Consider the following 19,974-nt stretch of genomic DNA (forward strand, 5'->3'; position numbering starts at 1 on the left):
TCAGCCTTGTGAGTTGAGCAGGGAACGCTTTTGCCACATCGTGGTCCGCGGACGCATGCTCCCCTGAGAGCTTCACATGTGTGAGACAGTACCGCTCCTTGAAACGATTGAACCATCCCCTGCTTGCAGTGAATGAAGTCGCGCTGCTTGTACCATCATCGCTCGGCGCATCACTCATGCTGGCACCACCCGCGCCAGACAACAACAACATGCATTTTAAAGGCCATTTTCCCTGCTAGAGCGGGGGTTAGCCTTGCGGTCCCCATGACAATCTTCTCCATTTTGCCCTATTTTCTGCATCTCTCCTTGTTAACCCCCTTGCCCGCATTTCTTCTTCCACCATCTTTAGCCAAGTCTTTCTCGGTCTTCCCCGTCTTCTACTTCCCTCTACATTCATTTCCATCACTCTTCTCAACCAGTCACTTTCATCCTTCCTCAACACATGACCAAACCATCTCAACCTGTTCCTTTTCACAGCATCAATCACAGGCTCTATTCCCATCATCTTTCGCAATTCATCATTTGTCTTCCTCTCTCTCAACGATACTCCGCACATCTGTCGAACCATTCGCATTTCCACCCTTTCCAACCTTCGGTGCTGCTCTACGTTCATTACCCATGTCTCGCTCCCATAAATCTTAACACTTCTCACACATGCAGCATACACCTTTCCCTTCAGCTTCAGCGACACTCCCCTCATCATCAGCACGCCACTCAATTCCCGAAACTTCTTCCATGCACATCTCACTCGAGCAACCGTTGCCGAGTCTGATCCACCTTCTCCATTCAGCATGTCTCCGAGGTAGCAAAATGTTTTCACACCTTCCAGCTTCACGCCGTCTCCAAGATCAAACTCAACGTTTCCTCCATCTGCAGCTCACTCTGTGCACACCTGACATTTGAATATAGCTGCCACACTGGTTAATGACCCTCTCAGACCACTACATTTTTGATGAACCCACTCAGCGCACATTGTACACTGAATGGAGTTCACTCCGACACCCTTCCTACACACAGCACAGGGCCACTTCCCAGTTATTTCCACCTCACCACATGCTTTACCACTTGCCATCACCTTCGTCTTTCCGATATTCACCTTCAGACCTTTTGTCTCCATACATTCCTTCCACATGTTCATCTTTTCCTTCTGTCCATCCATACTTTCCGCAATCAACACCAGATCATCTGCATACAACAACTCCCATGGCAAACCCTCCTTTACGTTCTGAGCCAGCACCTCCATCACAGCTACAAATAGTAGTGGACTTAGTACCGACCCATGATGCACTCCCACCTTCACCTCAAACTCACCACTGTTCCCGTCCTTCGTCCTTACAGCTGTGCGCGCTGTTTTGTACATTGCCATCACGACTCTGATCAACCATTCCTCCACTCCTAACTTCCTCAATGCCCATGTCAATACTTTGCATGGAACCCGATCGAATGCTTTCTCCAGATCAACAAACCCAAGAAGCAACTTCCTCCTCTTCTCCATGTACTTCTCCTGCAACTGCCTCACAATGAAAAGCGCATCTGTCGTTCCTCTTCCTGGCATGAATCCAAACTGCATTTCGTCGATCTTCACTTTCTTCCTTATCCTCCTCTCCAACACCCTTTCCAATACCTTCATTCCATGCTCCAATAACTTTATCGCTCGGTACGAGCCACACTCCAGAGGGTCACCTTTCCCCTTGTATAGAGGGACGAGGGTACTCAGTTCCCAATCCACTGGAATGCGGCCTTCTTTCACCACCAGATTACAGATCTCTGTCATTCTCTTCACACCCCAATTTCCTGCTGCCTTCAACGTATCTCCCACAACTCCCGTCGGCCCTCCCGACTCTCCTGGTAGTTACTCTGGCAAGGCCGGATGAAGATCTTTTTGTACATAGAGCCTTCTTCACATTGTCTCATCAGCTGTGTAGCTCTTTGAACATTTGCACAGCCTAATCGATTTGCATGCCACCAAGTCTGGATAGATACGCATTCCCTTTCAAGAAGGGAATTCATATCTATCCAAAAAACGTCATTACAAGAGGATGCGCATCAAGACTGCGAAATGATTACCTTCCTATGGTTATTTGTCCGTGCTCTATCCTTTTATTTGCTGTGTGTCATGCAATGAAGCAGCACTCACGTACGATTTTTATAGTCTTTGGTACAACTCGTCCAGTGTTTGAACCTCCAACTACCAGACTCAGAGCGGAACAATATGCCACCAGGTGTGGTTGTAAATAATTATTGGAAATCTTTTCTGATATGCTTCGTGCTATTGATCGACATGAAATCAATTTTAAGTGATGAAGCCGCTGCAATATTTGGCTATGTCGATCCGTCAAAAATGAAAAATAAGAACCTTTCTCATCCACCGTGTTTAATTATAAAGTGTCATTCGAAATGGTAATTCTAATGGATAACTCTGAAGGGTTCTACAGGGTAATTCTAAATGGTAATTATAAAGGGTTCTAAAGGGTAATTAAAAAGGGTTTTAAAGGGTAATTCCAAATGGTAATTCTAATTGGTAATTCTAAAGGGTAATTCTATAAGGGGTTTTAAAGGATAATCCTAAAGGTTAATTCTAAAGTGTAAGTCTCGAGGGTTCTAAAGGATAATGCTAAAGTGTAATTCTAAAGTATAATTCTAAAGTGTAATTCTAAAGTATAATTCTAAAGTGTAATTCTAAAGTGTAATTCTAAAGTGTAATTCTAAAGTGTAATTCTAAAGTGTAATTCTAAAGTGTAATTCTAAAGTGTAATTCTAAAGGGTAATTCTAAAGTATAATTCTAAAGTGTAATTCTAAAGGGTAATTCTAAAGTGGAATTCTAAAGTGTAATTCTAAAGTGTAATTCTAAAGTGTAATTCTAAAGGGTAATTCTAAAGTGTAATTCTAAAGGGTAATTCTAAAGGGTAATTCTAAAGTGTAATTCTAAAGTGTAATTCTAAAGTGTAATTCTAAAGTGTAATTCCAAAGGGTAATTCTAAAGTATAATTCTAAAGTGTAATTCTAAAGAGTAATTCTAAAGTGTAATTCTAAACGGTAATTCTAAAGTGTAATTCTAAAGTGTAATTCTAAAGGGTAATACTAAAGGGTAATTCTAAAGTGTAATTCTAAAGTGTAATTCTAAAGGGTAATACTAAAGTGTAATTCTAAAGTGTAATTCTAAAGGGTAATTCTAAAGTGTAATTCCAAAGGGTAATTCTAAAGGGTAATTCTAAAGTGTAATTCTAAAGTGTAATTCTAAAGTGTAATTCTAAAGTGTAATTCTAAAGTGTAATTCTAAAGTGTAATTCTAAAGTGTAATTCTAAAGTGTAATTCTAAAGTGTAATTCTAAAGGGTAATTCTAAAGTGTAATTCTAAAGTGTAATTCTAAAGTGTAATTCTAAAGTGTAATTCTAAAGTGTAATTCTAAAGTGTAATTCTAAAGTGTAATTCTAAAGGGTAATTCTAAAGTGGAATTCTAAAGCGTAATACTAAAGTGTAATTCTAAAGGGTAATTCTAAAGGGTAATTCTAAAGGGTAATTCTAAAGTGTAATTCTAAAGTGTAATTCTAAAGTGTAATTCTAAAGTGTAATTCTAAAGTGTAATTCTAAAGTGTAATTCTAAAGTGTAATTCTAAAGTGTAATTCTAAAGTGTAATTCTAAAGTGTAATTCTAAAGTGTAATTCTAAAGTGTAATTCTAAAGGGTAATTCTAAAGGGTAATTCTAAAGTGTAATTCTAAAGTGTAATTCCAAAGTGTAATTCCAAAGGGTAATTCTAAAGTGTAATTCTAAAGTGTTATTCTAAAGTGTAATTCTAAAGTGTAATTCTAAAGTGTAATTCTAAAGTGTAATTCTAAAGTGTAATTCTAAAGTGTAATTCTAAAGGGTTATTCTGAAGTGTAATTCTAAAGTGTAATTCTAAAGGGTTATTCTGAAGTGTAATTCTAAAGTGTAATTCTAAAGTGTAATTCTAAAGTGTAATTCTAAAGTGTAATTCTAAAGTGTAATTCTAAAGTGTAATTCTAAAGTGTAATTCTAAAGGGTAATACTAAAGGCTAATTCTAAAGTGTAATTCTAAAGTGTAATTCTAAAGTGTAATTCTAAAGTGTAATTCTAAAGTGTAATTCTAAAGTGTAATTCGAAAGTGTAATTCTAAAGTGTAATTCTAAAGTGTAATTATAAAGGGTAATTCTAAAGTGTAATTCTAAAGTGTAATTCTAAAGTGTAATTCTAAAGTGTAATTCTAAAGTGTAATTCTAAACGGTAATTCTAAAGTGTAATTCTAAAGTGTAATTCTAAAGTGTAATTCTAAAGTGTAATTCTAAAGTGTAATTCTAAAGTGTAATTCTAAAGGGTTATTCTGAAGTGTAATTCTAAAGTGTAATTCTGAAGTGTAATTCTAAAGGGTTATTCTGAAGTGTAATTCTAAAGTGTAATTCTAAAGTGTAATTCTAAAGTGTAATTCTAAAGTGTAATTCCAAAGGGTAATTCTAAAGGGTAATACTAAACTGTAATTCTAAAGTGTAATTCTAAAGTGTAATTCTAAAGTGTAATTCTAAAGTGTAATTCTAAAGGGTTATTCTGAAGTGTAATTCTAAAGTGTAATTCTAAAGGGTTATTCTGAAGTGTAATTCTAAAGTGTAATTCTAAAGGGTAATTCTAAAGGGTAATACTAAACTGTAATTCTAAAGTGTAATTCTAAAGTGTAATTCTAAAGTGTAATTCTAAAGTGTAATTCTAAAGGGTTATTCTGAAGTGTAATTCTAAAGTGTAATTCTAAAGGGTTATTCTGAAGTGTAATTCTAAAGTGTAATTCTAAAGTGTAATTCTAAAGTGTAATTCTAAAGTGTAATTCTAAAGTGTAATTCTAAAGTGTAATTCTAAAGGGTAATACTAAAGGATAATTCTAAAGTGTAATTCTAAAGTGTAATTCTAAAGTGTAATTCTAAAGTGTAATTCTAAAGTGTAATTCTAAAGTGTAATTCTAAAGTGTAATTCTAAAGTGTAATTCTAAAGTGTAATTATAAAGGGTAATTCTAAAGTGTAATTCTAAAGTGTAATTCTAAAGTGTAATTCTAAAGTGTAATTCTAAACGGTAATTCTAAAGTGTAATTCTAAAGTGTAATTCTAAAGTGTAATTCTAAAGTGTAATTCTAAAGTGTAATTCTAAAGTGTAATTCTAAAGTGTAATTCTAAAGTGTAATTCTAAAGGGTTATTCTGAAGTGTAATTCTAAAGTGTAATTCTGAAGTGTAATTCTAAAGTGTAATTCTAAAGGGTAATTCTAAAGTGTAATTCTAAAGGGTAATACTAAAGTGTAATTCTAAAGGGTAATTCTAAAGGGTAATTCTAAAGTGTAATTCTAAAGTGTAATTCTAAAGTGTAATTCTAAAGTGTAATTCTAAACGGTAATTCTAAAGTGTAATTCTAAAGTGTAATTCTAAAGTGTAATTCTAAAGTGTAATTCTAAAGTGTAATTCTAAACGGTAATTCTAAAGTGTAATTCTAAAGAGTAATTCTAAAGTGTAATTCTAAACGGTAATTCTAAAGTGTAATTCTAAAGAGTAATTCTAAAGTGTAATTCTAAAGGGTAATTCTAAAGTGTAATTCTAAAGTGTAATTCTAAAGTGTAATTCTAAAGTGTAATTCTAAAGGGTAATTCTAAAGTGTAATTCTAAAGTGTAATTCTAAAGTGTAATTCTAAAGTGTAATTCTAAAGGGTAATTCTAAAGTATAATTCTAAAGTGTAATTCTAAAGGGTAATTCTAAAGTGGAATTCTAAAGTGTAATTCTAAAGTGTAATTCTAAAGTGTAATTCTAAAGGGTAATTCTAAAGTGTAATTCTAAAGGGTAATTCTAAAGGGTAATTCTAAAGTGTAATTCTAAAGTGTAATTCTAAAGTGTAATTCTAAAGTGTAATTCCAAAGGGTAATTCTAAAGTATAATTCTAAAGTGTAATTCTAAAGAGTAATTCTAAAGTGTAATTCTAAACGGTAATTCTAAAGTGTAATTCTAAAGTGTAATTCTAAAGGGTAATACTAAAGGGTAATTCTAAAGTGTAATTCTAAAGTGTAATTCTAAAGGGTAATACTAAAGTGTAATTCTAAAGTGTAATTCTAAAGGGTAATTCTAAAGTGTAATTCTAAAGTGTAATTCCAAAGGGTAATTCTAAAGGGTAATTCTAAAGTGTAATTCTAAAGTGTAATTCTAAAGTGTAATTCTAAAGTGTAATTCTAAAGTGTAATTCTAAAGTGTAATTCTAAAGTGTAATTCTAAAGTGTAATTCTAAAGTGTAATTCTAAAGGGTAATTCTAAAGTGTAATTCTAAAGTGTAATTCTAAAGTGTAATTCTAAAGTGTAATTCTAAAGTGTAATTCTAAAGTGTAATTCTAAAGGGTAATTCTAAAGTGGAATTCTAAAGCGTAATACTAAAGTGTAATTCTAAAGGGTAATTCTAAAGGGTAATTCTAAAGGGTAATTCTAAAGTGTAATTCTAAAGTGTAATTCTAAAGTGTAATTCTAAAGTGTAATTCTAAAGTGTAATTCTAAAGTGTAATTCTAAAGTGTAATTCTAAAGTGTAATTCTAAAGTGTAATTCTAAAGTGTAATTCTAAAGTGTAATTCTAAAGTGTAATTCTAAAGTGTAATTCTAAAGGGTAATTCTAAAGGGTAATTCTAAAGTGTAATTCTAAAGTGTAATTCCAAAGTGTAATTCCAAAGGGTAATTCTAAAGTGTAATTCTAAAGTGTTATTCTAAAGTGTAATTCTAAAGTGTAATTCTAAAGTGTAATTCTAAAGTGTAATTCTAAAGTGTAATTCTAAAGTGTAATTCTAAAGGGTTATTCTGAAGTGTAATTCTAAAGTGTAATTCTAAAGGGTTATTCTGAAGTGTAATTCTAAAGTGTAATTCTAAAGTGTAATTCTAAAGTGTAATTCTAAAGTGTAATTCTAAAGTGTAATTCTAAAGTGTAATTCTAAAGTGTAATTCTAAAGGGTAATACTAAAGGATAATTCTAAAGTGTAATTCTAAAGTATAATTCTAAAGTGTAATTCTAAAGTGTAATTCTAAAGTGTAATTCTAAAGTGTAATTCTAAAGGGTAATTCTAAAGTGTAATTCTAAAGTGTAATTCTAAAGTGTAATTCTAAAGTGTAATTCTAAAGTGTAATTCTAAAGTGTAATTCTAAAGTGTAATTCTAAAGTGTAATTCTAAAGTGTAATTCTAAAGGGTAATTCTAAAGGGTAATTCTAAAGTGTAATTCTAAAGTGTAATTCTAAAGTGTAATTCTAAAGTGTAATTCTAAAGTGTAATTCTAAAGTGTAATTCCAAAGGGTAATTCTAAAGTGGAATTCTAAAGCGTAATACTAAAGTGTAATTCTAAAGGGTAATTCTAAAGGGTAATTCTAAAGGGTAATTCTAAAGTGTAATTCTAAAGTGTAATTCTAAAGTGTAATTCTAAAGTGTAATTCTAAAGTGTAATTCTAAAGTGTAATTCTAAAGTGTAATTCTAAAGTGTAATTCTAAAGTGTAATTCTAAAGTGTAATTCTAAAGTGTAATTCTAAAGTGTAATTCTAAAGGGTAATTCTAAAGGGTAATTCTAAAGTGTAATTCTAAAGTGTAATTCCAAAGTGTAATTCCAAAGGGTAATTCTAAAGTGTAATTCTAAAGTGTTATTCTAAAGTGTAATTCTAAAGTGTAATTCTAAAGTGTAATTCTAAAGTGTAATTCTAAAGTGTAATTCTAAAGTGTAATTCTAAAGGGTTATTCTGAAGTGTAATTCTAAAGTGTAATTCTAAAGGGTTATTCTGAAGTGTAATTCTAAAGTGTAATTCTAAAGTGTAATTCTAAAGTGTAATTCTAAAGTGTAATTCTAAAGTGTAATTCTAAAGTGTAATTCTAAAGTGTAATTCTAAAGGGTAATACTAAAGGATAATTCTAAAGTGTAATTCTAAAGTGTAATTCTAAAGTGTAATTCTAAAGTGTAATTCTAAAGTGTAATTCTAAAGTGTAATTCGAAAGTGTAATTCTAAAGTGTAATTCTAAAGTGTAATTATAAAGGGTAATTCTAAAGTGTAATTCTAAAGTGTAATTCTAAAGTGTAATTCTAAAGTGTAATTCTAAAGTGTAATTCTAAACGGTAATTCTAAAGTGTAATTCTAAAGTGTAATTCTAAAGTGTAATTCTAAAGTGTAATTCTAAAGTGTAATTCTAAAGGGTTATTCTGAAGTGTAATTCTAAAGTGTAATTCTGAAGTGTAATTCTAAAGGGTTATTCTGAAGTGTAATTCTAAAGTGTAATTCTAAAGTGTAATTCTAAAGTGTAATTCTAAAGTGTAATTCCAAAGGGTAATTCTAAAGGGTAATACTAAACTGTAATTCTAAAGTGTAATTCTAAAGTGTAATTCTAAAGTGTAATTCTAAAGTGTAATTCTAAAGGGTTATTCTGAAGTGTAATTCTAAAGTGTAATTCTAAAGGGTTATTCTGAAGTGTAATTCTAAAGTGTAATTCTAAAGGGTAATTCTAAAGGGTAATACTAAACTGTAATTCTAAAGTGTAATTCTAAAGTGTAATTCTAAAGTGTAATTCTAAAGTGTAATTCTAAAGGGTTATTCTGAAGTGTAATTCTAAAGTGTAATTCTAAAGGGTTATTCTGAAGTGTAATTCTAAAGTGTAATTCTAAAGTGTAATTCTAAAGTGTAATTCTAAAGTGTAATTCTAAAGTGTAATTCTAAAGGGTAATACTAAAGGATAATTCTAAAGTGTAATTCTAAAGTGTAATTCTAAAGTGTAATTCTAAAGTGTAATTCTAAAGTGTAATTCTAAAGTGTAATTCTAAAGTGTAATTCTAAAGTGTAATTCTAAAGTGTAATTATAAAGGGTAATTCTAAAGTGTAATTCTAAAGTGTAATTCTAAAGTGTAATTCTAAAGTGTAATTCTAAAGTGTAATTCTAAACGGTAATTCTAAAGTGTAATTCTAAAGTGTAATTCTAAAGTGTAATTCTAAAGTGTAATTCTAAAGTGTAATTCTAAAGTGTAATTCTAAAGTGTAATTCTAAAGGGTTATTCTGAAGTGTAATTCTAAAGTGTAATTCTGAAGTGTAATTCTAAAGGGTTATTCTGAAGTGTAATTCTAAAGTGTAATTCTAAAGTGTAATTCTAAAGTGTAATTCTAAAGTGTAATTCCAAAGGGTAATTCTAAAGTGTAATTCTAAAGTGTAATTCTAAAGGGTAATTCTAAAGGGTAATACTAAACTGTAATTCTAAAGTGTAATTCTAAAGTGTAATTCTAAAGTGTAATTCTAAAGTGTAATTCTAAAGTGTAATTCTAAAGTGTAATTCTAAAGTGTAATTCTAAAGTGTAATTATAAAGGGTAATTCTAAAGTGTAATTCTAAAGTGTAATTCTAAAGTGTAATTCTAAAGTGTAATTCTAAACGGTAATTCTAAAGTGTAATTCTAAAGTGTAATTCTAAAGTGTAATTCTAAAGTGTAATTCTAAAGTGTAATTCTAAAGTGTAATTCTAAAGTGTAATTCTAAAGGGTTATTCTGAAGTGTAATTCTAAAGTGTAATTCTGAAGTGTAATTCTAAAGGGTTATTCTGAAGTGTAATTCTAAAGTGTAATTCTAAAGTGTAATTCTAAAGTGTAATTCTAAAGTGTAATTCCAAAGGGTAATTCTAAAGTATAATTCTAAAGTGTAATTCTAAAGAGTAATTCTAAAGTGTAATTCTAAAGGGTAATTCTAAAGTGTAATTCTAAAGTGTAATTCTAAAGGGTAATACTAAAGGGTAATTCTAAAGTGTAATTCTAAAGTGTAATTCTAAAGGGTAATACTAAAGTGTAATTCTAAAGTGTAATTCTAAAGGGTAATTCTAAAGTGTAATTCTAAAGTGTAATTCCAAAGGGTAATTCTAAAGGGTAATTCTAAAGTGTAATTCTAAAGTGTAATTCTAAAGTGTAATTCTAAAGTGTAATTCTAAAGTGTAATTCTAAAGTGTAATTCTAAAGTGTAATTCTAAAGTGTAATTCTAAAGTGTAATTCTAAAGGGTAATTCTAAAGTGTAATTCTAAAGTGTAATTCTAAAGTGTAATTCTAAAGTGTAATTCTAAAGTGTAATTCTAAAGGGTAATTCTAAAGTGGAATTCTAAAGTGGAATTCTAAAGCGTAATACTAAAGTGTAATTCTAAAGGGTAATTCTAAAGGGTAATTCTAAAGGGTAATTCAAAAGTGTAATTCTAAAGTGTAATTCTAAAGTGTAATTCTAAAGTGTAATTCTAAAGTGTAATTCTAAAGTGTAATTCTGAAGTGTAATTCTAAAGTGTAATTCTAAAGTGTAATTCTAAAGTGTAATTCTAAAGTGTAATTCTAAAGTGTAATTCTAAAGTGTAATTCTAAAGTGTAATTCTAAAGTGTAATTCTAAAGTGTAATTCTAAAGTGTAATTCTAAAGTGTAATTCTAAACGGTAATTCTAAAGTGTAATTCTAAAGAGTAATTCTAAAGGGTAATTCTAAAGGGTAATTCTAAAGTGTAATTCTAAAGTGTAATTCCAAAGTGTAATTCCAAAGGGTAATTCTAAAGTGTAATTCTAAAGTGTTATTCTAAAGTGTAATTCTAAAGTGTAATTCTAAAGTGTAATTCTAAAGTGTAATTCTAAAGCGTAATTCTAAAGCATAATTCTAAAGTGTAATTCTAAAGTGTAATTCTAAAGTGTAATTCTAAAGTGTAACTCTAAAGTGTAATTCTAAAGTGTAATTCTAAAGTGTAATTCTAAAGTGTAATTCTAAAGTGTAATTCTAAAGGGTAATTCTAAAGGGTAATTCTAAAGTGTAATTCTAAAGTGTAATTCTAAAGGGTAATTCTGAAGTGTAATTCTAAAGTGTAATTCTAAAGTGTAATTCTAAAGTGTAATTCTAAAGTGTAATTCTAAAGTGTAACTCTAAAGTGTTATTCTAAAGTGTAATTCTAAAGGGTAATTCTAAAGTGTAATTCTAAAGTGTAATTCTAAAGGGTAATTCTAAAGTGTAATTCTAAAGTGTAATTCTAAAGTGTAATTCTAAAGTGTAATTCCAAAGGGTAATTCTAAAGTGTAATTCTAAAGTGTTATTCTAAAGTGTAATTCTAAAGTGTAATTCTAAAGTGTAATTCTAAAGTGTAATTCTAAAGTGTAATTCTAAAGCATAATTCTAAAGCGTAATTCTACAGTGTAATTCTAAAGTGTAATTCTAAAGTGTAACTCTAAAGTGTAATTCTAAAGTGTAATTCTAAAGTGTAATTCTAAAGTGTAATTCTAAAGTGTAATTCTAAAGTGTAATTCTAAAGTGTAATTCTAAAGTGTAATTCTAAAGGGTAATTCTAAAGTGTAATTCTAAAGTGTAATTCTAAAGGGTAATTCTGAAGTGTAATTCTAAAGTGTAATTCTAAAGTGTAATTCTAAAGTGTAACTCTAAAGTGTTATTCTAAAGTGTTATTCTAAAGTGTAATTCTAAAGGGTAATTCTAAAGTGTACTTCTAAAGTGTAATTCTAAAGTGTAATTCTAAAGGGTAATTCTGAAGTGTAATTGTAAAGTGTAATTCTAATGGGTAATTCTGAAGTGTAATTCTAAAGCGTAATTCTAAAGCGTAATTCTAAAGCGTAATTCTAAAGTGTAATTCTAAAGTGTTATTCCAAAGGGTAATTCTAAAGTGTAATTCTAAAGTGTAATTCTAAAGTGTAATTCTAAAGTGTAATTCTAAAGTATAATTCTAAAGTGTAATTCTAAAGGGTAATTCTAAAGTGTAATTTTAAAGTGTAATTCTAAAGTGTAATTCTAAAGTGTAATTCTAAAGACTAATTATAAAGGGTAATTCTAAAGTGTAATTCTAAAGGGTAATTCTAAAGTGTAATTCTAAAGGGTAATTCTAAAGTATAATTATAAAGTGTAATTCTAATGTGTAATTCTAATGTGTAATTCTAAAGTGTAATTCTAAAGTGTAATTTTAAAGTATCTATCTATAATTCCAGCAATCTCTGTGTGTGTGTGTGTGTGTGTGTCTGTGTGTGTGTTTGTTTGTCTGTGACCGCTGTTTCTCGACAACCACGGGTCCGATATACTTTAAACTTGCCAGGTATATTGCTGGGGACCCGAGGATGTGCCTTTTCAAGGTTTCATATTAATCGGAGAAGTAATTACCGAGCTATGTCCAAAAAACGATTCAACCAATCAGAGAGCAGCGAGCTATCACGTGTGCCGAACGTGGCGAACAGACTCTGCCTCGGACGGCACATTTGAGAGCGTATTCATTTATTTCCCGTCGGCAAACTATGTTGGCGCTATGTTGGCGTTAAACTATGTTTTAAAACTAATTAAAACTAATTTGCGATTCTTTCGCTTTGCGATGCGATTTGCGATTGCGTTAAACTCGCTCGGGCGTTAAACTATGTTTTAAAACTAATTAAAACTAATTTGCGATTCATTCGCTTTCCTGCGCATTTGTGCACGCGATGGCGATTTCTTTACCAAACTCCGCAAGCCGTTAGCTTTGGACCAAACCATTTCATGTAAATAGAGGGGGGGATTGTCACCGTACTCGCAAGCCGTTCGCTTTGGACCAAACCATTTCATGTAAATAGAGGGGGGGGATTGTCACCGTACTCGCAAGCCGTTCGCTTTGGACCAAACCATTTCATGTAAATAGAGGGGGGGGATTGTCACCGTACTCGCAAGCCGTTCGCTTTGGACCAAACCATTGCATGTAAATAGAGGGGGGGGATATACTTTTAGATATATATATAGTACGGGCATGCCCTAGTAATTCTAAAGTGTAATTCCAAAGTGTAATTCCAAAGTGTAATTCTAAAGTGTATTTCTAAAGTGTAATTCTAAAGTGTATTTCTAAAGTGTAATTCTAAAGAGTTATTCTTAAGTGTAATTCTAAAGTGTAATTCTAAAGTGTAATTCTAAAGTGTAATTCTAAAGTGTAATTCTTAAGTGTAATTCTAAAGTGTAATTCTAAAGAGTTATTCTAAAGTGTAATTCTAAAGTGTAATTCTAAAGTGTAATTCTAAAGTGTAATTCTAAAGTGTAATTCTAAAGTGTTATTCTTAAGTGTAATTCTAAAGTGTAATTCTAAAGTGTAATTCAAAAGTGTAATTCTAAAGTGTAATTCTAAAGTGTAATTCTAAAGTGTAATTCTAAAGTGTAATTCTAAAGTGTAATTCTAAAGTGTAATTCTAAAGTGTAATTATAAAGGGTAATTCTAAAGTGTAATTCTAAAGTGTAATTCTAAAGTGTAATTACCTTCGCAAAAGCGGCAGGTTATGTTTTGATCGCTGTGTATTTATTTGTATGTCTGTGTGTGTGTGTGTGTGTATGTTATTCGCATAACTCAAAAAGTATTCAACCGATTCGCATGAAATTTGGTGGGATGATAGGTTATTATCCGGGAACCATTTGATTAGATTTTGGAATCGATCGGGTCAAAGGTCAAGGTCAAGGTCATGAAAAGGTCAAAATCGTCTTTTTACCATAGCGCGGTCAATTTGTGTCCAATTTGTATGAAACTAATGCCAAAATGTTCAGAATTCAATGCCCAATCTTGTGATATGCGACATGACACTCTGACGTCATAACCCTTGTTAGCGGTTGGGGGCCAAAGGTCAGGGGGGTCACGCCCTTGCAAAATGTGCGGTTTTTTAAAAATCATAACGCGGTCAATTCGGATCCAAATTGGATGAAAGTAGATGTGTCATTCTTATGTGTCATGATGTTTTCGACTGTTGGTGCAATTTGAAGAGATGAAAAACAGAACATATATATATATATATGCATATTTTACAGTTGTAAGGATGCATGTAATAAACTTGGATTAGCAGCCGTAAACATGGTTCTTTCTGTGCAAATCAACGGGACTATGGCACAGTGACAACGAATCAGCGCCGAGATCTTGTAGTCATCGAGTGTCATTCCCTCGAATCTTGCTACACAGATCTTGTAGTCTTTTATTTTGGCAACAAAAGTAGCTGCGGCGAAGGTATGCGCTCTACCGAGTGCCCGTTCTAGTTCTAAAGTGTAATTCTAAAGTGTAATTCTAAACGGTAATTCTAAAGTGTAATTCTAAAGTGTAATTCTAAAGTGTAATTCTAAAGTGTAATTCTAAAGTGTAATTCTAAAGTGTAATTCTAAAGGGTTATTCTGAAGTGTAATCCTAAAGTGTAATTCTGAAGTGTAATTCTAAAGGGTTATTCTGAAGTGTAATTCTAAAGTGTAATTCTAAAGTGTAATTCTAAAGTGTAATTCTAAAGTGTAATTCTAAAGTGTAATTCCAAAGGGTAATTCTAAAGTATAATTCTAAAGTGTAATTCTAAAGAGTAATTCTAAAGTGTAATTCTAAAGGGTAATTCTAAAGTGTAATTCTAAAGTGTAATTCTAAAGGGTAATACTAAAGTGTAATTCTAAAGTGTAATTCTAAAGTGTAATTCTAAAGTGTAATTCCAAAGGGTAATTCTAAAGGGTAATTCTAAAGTGTAATTCTAAAGTGTAATTCTAAAGTGTAATTCTAAAGTGTAATTCTAAAGTGTAATTCTAAAGTGTAATTCTAAAGTGTAATTCTAAAGGGTAATTCTAAAGTGTAATTCTAAAGGGTAATACTAAAGTGTAATTCTAAAGGGTAATTCTAAAGGGTAATTCTAAAGTGTAATTCTAAAGTGTAATTCTAAAGTGTAATTCTAAAGTGTAATTCTAAACGGTAATTCTAAAGTGTAATTCTAAAGTGTAATTCTAAAGTGTAATTCTAAAGTGTAATTCTAAAGTGTAATTCTAAACGGTAATTCTAAAGTGTAATTCTAAAGAGTAATTCTAAAGTGTAATTCTAAACGGTAATTCTAAAGTGTAATTCTAAAGAGTAATTCTAAAGTGTAATTCTAAAGGGTAATTCTAAAGTGTAATTCTAAAGTGTAATTCTAAAGTGTAATTCTAAAGTGTAATTCTAAAGGGTAATTCTAAAGTGTAATTCTAAAGGGTAATTCTGAAGTGTAATTCTAAAGTGTAATTCTAAAGTGTAATTCTAAAGTGTAACTCTAAAGTGTTATTCTAAAGTGTAATTCTAAAGGGTAATACTAAAGTGTAATTCTAAAGGGTAATTCTAAAGTGTAATTCTAAAGTGTAATTCTAAAGTGTAATTCTAAAGTGTAATTCTAAAGTGTAATTCTAAAGTGTAATTCTAAAGTGTAATTCTAAAGTGTAATTCTAAAGTGTAATTCTAAAGTGTAATTCTAAAGAGTTATTCTTAAGTGTAATTCTAAAGTGTAATTCTAAAGTGTAATTCTAAAGTGTAATTCTAAAGTGTAATTCTAAAGTGTAATTCTAAAGTGTAATTCTAAAGTGTAATTCTTAAGTGTAATTCTAAAGTGTAATTCTAAAGAGTTATTCTAAAGTGTAATTCTAAAGTGTAATTCTAAAGTGTAATTCTAAAGTGTTATTCTTAAGTGTAATTCTAAAGTGTAATTCAAAAGTGTAATTCTAAAGTGTAATTCTAAAGTGTAATTCTAAAGTGTAATTCTAAAGTGTAATTCTAAAGTGTAATTCTAAAGTGTAATTCTAAAGTGTAATTACCTCCGCCACCAAAGGTGGATGGAGGTTATGTATTCACCCCTGTCTGTTTGTCTGTCCGTTTGTTTGTTTGTGAACAAAATATCTCAAAAAGTTGTGGACGGATTCCAACGGAATTTGCAGAGATGTAGCGTATTTCACAAGGACGAAATTATTAGATTTTGGTGAAGATTGGGATCCAGCTACAAGAATTTTTTTAGTGATTCTTCACCATTGGGAGATGGGGCCAAAAACGATACATAGCAGGATATCTAAAAAAGTTGAGGGCAGATTTGGACGAAACTTGGTGTGCAGGTTGGGTGTGTGAAAAGGACTAATAGATTCGATTTTGGTGAAGATCTGAATATGGATTCGGCTTCAATAATAATTTAATTTTAAGTGATTCTTCACCATTGAGAGATTGGGTGAAAAGCGATATTTAACATGTTATTTTAAAAAGTTATGGACGAGTTATGAATAAACTTGGTGGATGAGTTGGTTAGGTGATAAGAACAAGTCGATTAGAATTTGGTTCAGGTCCGAATCCAGATCCGGCCTATCAGTTGGATACAAAACGTAAACTGTTCCCCAGGCGGAGGTATACTCTCCACTGAGTGCCATTCTAGTTCTAAAGTGCAACTCCAGAGGGTTCGAAAGGGTAATTCTAAAGGGTAATTCTACTGGTTAATCATAAAGGGTAATTCTAGAATCTAGACGTTTCGAAAGGGGAATTCTAAAGTTTAATTCCAAAGTGTAATTCTAAAGAGTAATTCCAAAGGGTAATTCTAAAGGGTAATTCCAAAGGGTAATTCTAAAGGGTAATTCTAAAGTGTAATTCTAAAGGGTAATTCTAAAGTGTAATTCTAAAGTGTAATTCTAAAGTGTAATTCTAAAGTGTAATTCTAAAGTGTAATTCTAAAGTGTAACTAGAACGGGCACTCGGTAGAGCGCATACCTTCGCCGCAGCTACTGTTCTGTACTGTACTAAAATACGATTTTGACCTTTTCGTGACCTTGACCTTGACCTTTGACCCAATTGCTCCCAAAATCTAATCAAATGTGTCCCGTATAATAACCAATCATCCCACCAAATTTCATGCAATTCGGTTGAATACTTTTTGAGTTATGCGAATAACATACACACACACACACAGACATACAAATAAATACACAGCGATCAAAACATAACCTTCCGCTTTTGCGAAGGTAATTACCTCTGCCACCAAAGGTGGATGGAGGTTATGTATTCACCCCTGTCTGTTTGTCTGTCCGTTTGTTTGTTTGTGAACAAAATATCTCAAAAAGTTGTGGACGGATTCCAACGGAATTTGCAGAGATGTAGCGTATTTCACAAGGACGAAATTATTAGATTTTGGTGAAGATTCGGATCCGGCTACAATAACTTTTTTAATGATTCTTCACCATTGGGAGATGGGGCCAAAAACGATACATAGCAGGATATCTAAAAAAGTTGAGGGCAGATTTGGACGAAACTTGGTGTGCAGGTTGGGTGTGTGAAAAGGACTAACAGATTCGATTTTGGTGAAGATCTGAATATGGATTCGGCTTCAATAATAATTTAATTTTAAGTTATTCTTCACCATTGAGAGATTGGGTGAAAAGCGATATTTAACATGTTATTTTAAAAAGTTATGGACGAGTTATGAATAAACTTGGTGGATGAGTTGGTTAGGTGATAAGAACAAGTCGATTAGAATTTGGTTCAGGTCCGAATCCAGATCCGGCCTATCAGTTGGATACAAAACGTAAACTGTTCACCAGGCGGAGGTATACTCTCCACTGAGTGCCATTCTAGTTCTAAAGTGTAACTCCAGAGGGTTCGAAAGGGTAATTCTAAAGGGTAATTCTACTGGTTAATCCTAAAGGGTAATTCTAGAATCTAGACGTTTCGAAAGGGGAATTCTAAAGTTTAATTCTAAAGTTTAATTCCAAAGTGTAATTCTAAAGGGTAATTCCAAAGGGTAATTCTAAAGGGTAATTCCAAAGTGCAATTCCAAAGTGCAATTCTAAAGTGTAATTCTAAAGGGTAATTCTAAAGTGTAATTCTAAAGGGTAATTCTAAAGTGTACTTCCAAAGGGTAATTCCAAAGGGTAATTCTAAAGGGTAATTCCAAAGTGCAATTCCAAAGTGCAATTCCAAAGTGCAATTCCAAAGTGCAATTCTAAAGTGTAATTCTGAAGTGTAATTCTAAAGTGTAATTCTGAAGTGTAATTCTGAAGTGTAATTCTAAAGTGTAATTCTAAAGTGTAATTCTAAAGGGTAATTCTAAAGGGTAATTCTAAAGGGTAATTCTAAAGTGTAATTCTAAAGTGTAATTCTAAAGTGTAATTCTAAAGCGTAATTCTAAAGCGTAATTCTAAAGTGTAATTCTAAAGTGTAATTCTAAAGTGTAATTCTAAAGTGTAATTCTAAAGTGTAATTCTAAAGTGTAATTCTAAAGTGTAATTCTAAAGTGTAATTCTAAAGTGTAATTCTAAATGGTAATTCTAAATGGTAATTCTAAAGTGTAATTCTAAAGGGTAATTCCAAAGGGTAATTCTAAAGGGTAATTCTGAAGGGTAATTCTAAAGGGTAATTCTAAAGGGTAATTCTGAAGGGTAATTCGAAAGAGTTAATTCTAAAGGGTAATTTTAAAGGGTAATTCTAAAGGGAAATTCTAAAGGGTAATTCTAAAGGGTAATTTTAAAGGGTAATTCTAAAGGGTAATTCTAAAGGGTAATTCTAAAGGGTAATTCTGAAGGGTAATTCTAAAGGGTAATTCTAAAGGGTAATTCTAAAGGGTAATTCTAAAGGGTAATTCTGAAGTGTAATTCTAAAGGGTAATTCTAGACTTTTCCAATGGGTAATTCTAAAGGGTAAATGTTTAGGTTTCGTTCGTTTCTAGGCTTTGCCAATTTCATATTAAAAATGCCAAACTGAACCACTTCCTTCGGATTGGGGTTTGATTCTTTTTGTAATTATGAATCGTCTTTTCTGCCCTCGTCTCTTCTGTCAAACTATTCAATCTTTCTTTAATGACATCCCGATATCCGTTCCTAAGAAGATCCCATTTTATTCAAATGGTACGATCGTAGCGATCTTTCTTCTTACTGATAAAACTGATAGACAATTTATTGTGCATAAGAGTCATCTCTGATGATCAAATAAAACAAGTATTTCAAGGTGTAAGTGTAACGCTGATTCTGATTGTTGCAACCACTCTCAAGTTTAACAACATCTCGTGGCCCTGTCCATTCTAACAAGTGATAATGCTGGTGGTTTAAGCCCTCATGTTTTTTTTTTAATACAATCCTCCCCACGTGGAATCGATGCAGGATCTACCCAGGGATGGACATGGAGCGACTCACGCCATCCCCACACGATATGGCACGGTCGCAGCTGCTTGCAGTGGGACAGCGCTACGGGGGAAGCCCCTTGCTCTCTGAGCGACTTGGTGCAGGTGTTACTGAGCGCTACGGGCCGGCCGAGAGATACGGAACCTCCCAGGAGCGGTTCCAGCATTATGGCTCCAAAATGGCACAGTATGGTGAGAGCGAGCGGGGATCGCTGCAGCCGACAGACCTCAGCTGTGCTTCTTCCACTCAGCGATCTTGGTTCGTGGCCCCCAACAGGCTGGACTTTTCATCGTACGATGCAGAAGGTAATGGCGGTGGCTCCATTATCCCTTATGGTCTTAAACCGCTCCCATTACCCACCAGCCCTGTTGCCTCACTCGGATACTTTCCAACTGAACAGGCGCTCATTGGTTCAGCCTCAGACTGGAGTCGGCCATGGGAACCCCGCACTCCTCAGCCTCCACCCTCATCATCTTCCTCATCCTCATCCATGTTGCAGGAGCTGCAGCAACTCGGTTCCTCAGACTTGGAGATTCGAGCTGAGAAGTTACTGGAAAGTGCAGATGAAAGTCACGCTCCTGAGATTCCTGATTCGGCGGCTTCGGACTCCAGTAAGAAGCAGCGCCTCTCGAATGAATCGGAGCGATCGGTTCTCAAGCGCGATTCAAGTCCAGCGAGCTTGGAGCGAAGCTGCCTCAAGGACGTATGTTATGGCTATTATGGACATGAGTAGGGTGCTAAGGGGAAGAGCGGGAATCCTTTGATTCAAACCTCTCATTAACAAGTCCATGGTGCGATCTCGAGCGGTTTTATTCGTCCGAACACGCTGCGGGTTCAAGGACTCAGCACGTGTTTAGCTTTCGGTGTTAGTCATGGACAAGAATGTGAGAGCTCGTCCATCGTGCCAAAGTTCGACTATTACTTTACTTAACTGATCATCTTTTTTTCATTTGTGTCAATATCTTTGCTGCTATTGCCCATGCTCTTTGCCACAATTTTCTCTTCTGTATTATAAACCGCACGCAGAACTAAAGGTAAAGTATTTGTCTGAAAAGTGAAAAGTTCA

The 19,974-nt window shown here is 32.4% G+C and overlaps 1 protein-coding gene across 1 annotated transcript in view; it reads left to right on the plus strand.

Moving 5' to 3' along the window:
- Window positions 1–19,839, plus strand: part of TBR1 (T-box brain transcription factor 1) — an 81,182-nt gene extending 61,343 nt beyond the window's left edge. Inside the window, exons 6-7 of the mRNA XM_068125814.2 lie at window positions 18,888–19,637; window positions 19,713–19,839. Coding sequence (XP_067981915.2) covers window positions 18,888–19,637; window positions 19,713–19,839 — 877 coding nt within the window. The remainder of the gene's footprint in view (window positions 1–18,887; window positions 19,638–19,712) is intronic.
- Window positions 19,840–19,974: the final 135 nt, after the last annotated feature.

The sequence above is a fragment of the Myxine glutinosa genome, chromosome 10 (assembly GCF_964187855.1).
Source record: "Myxine glutinosa chromosome 10, kmMyxGlut1.1, whole genome shotgun sequence".
Classification (NCBI taxonomy): Eukaryota; Metazoa; Chordata; class Myxini; order Myxiniformes; family Myxinidae; genus Myxine; species Myxine glutinosa.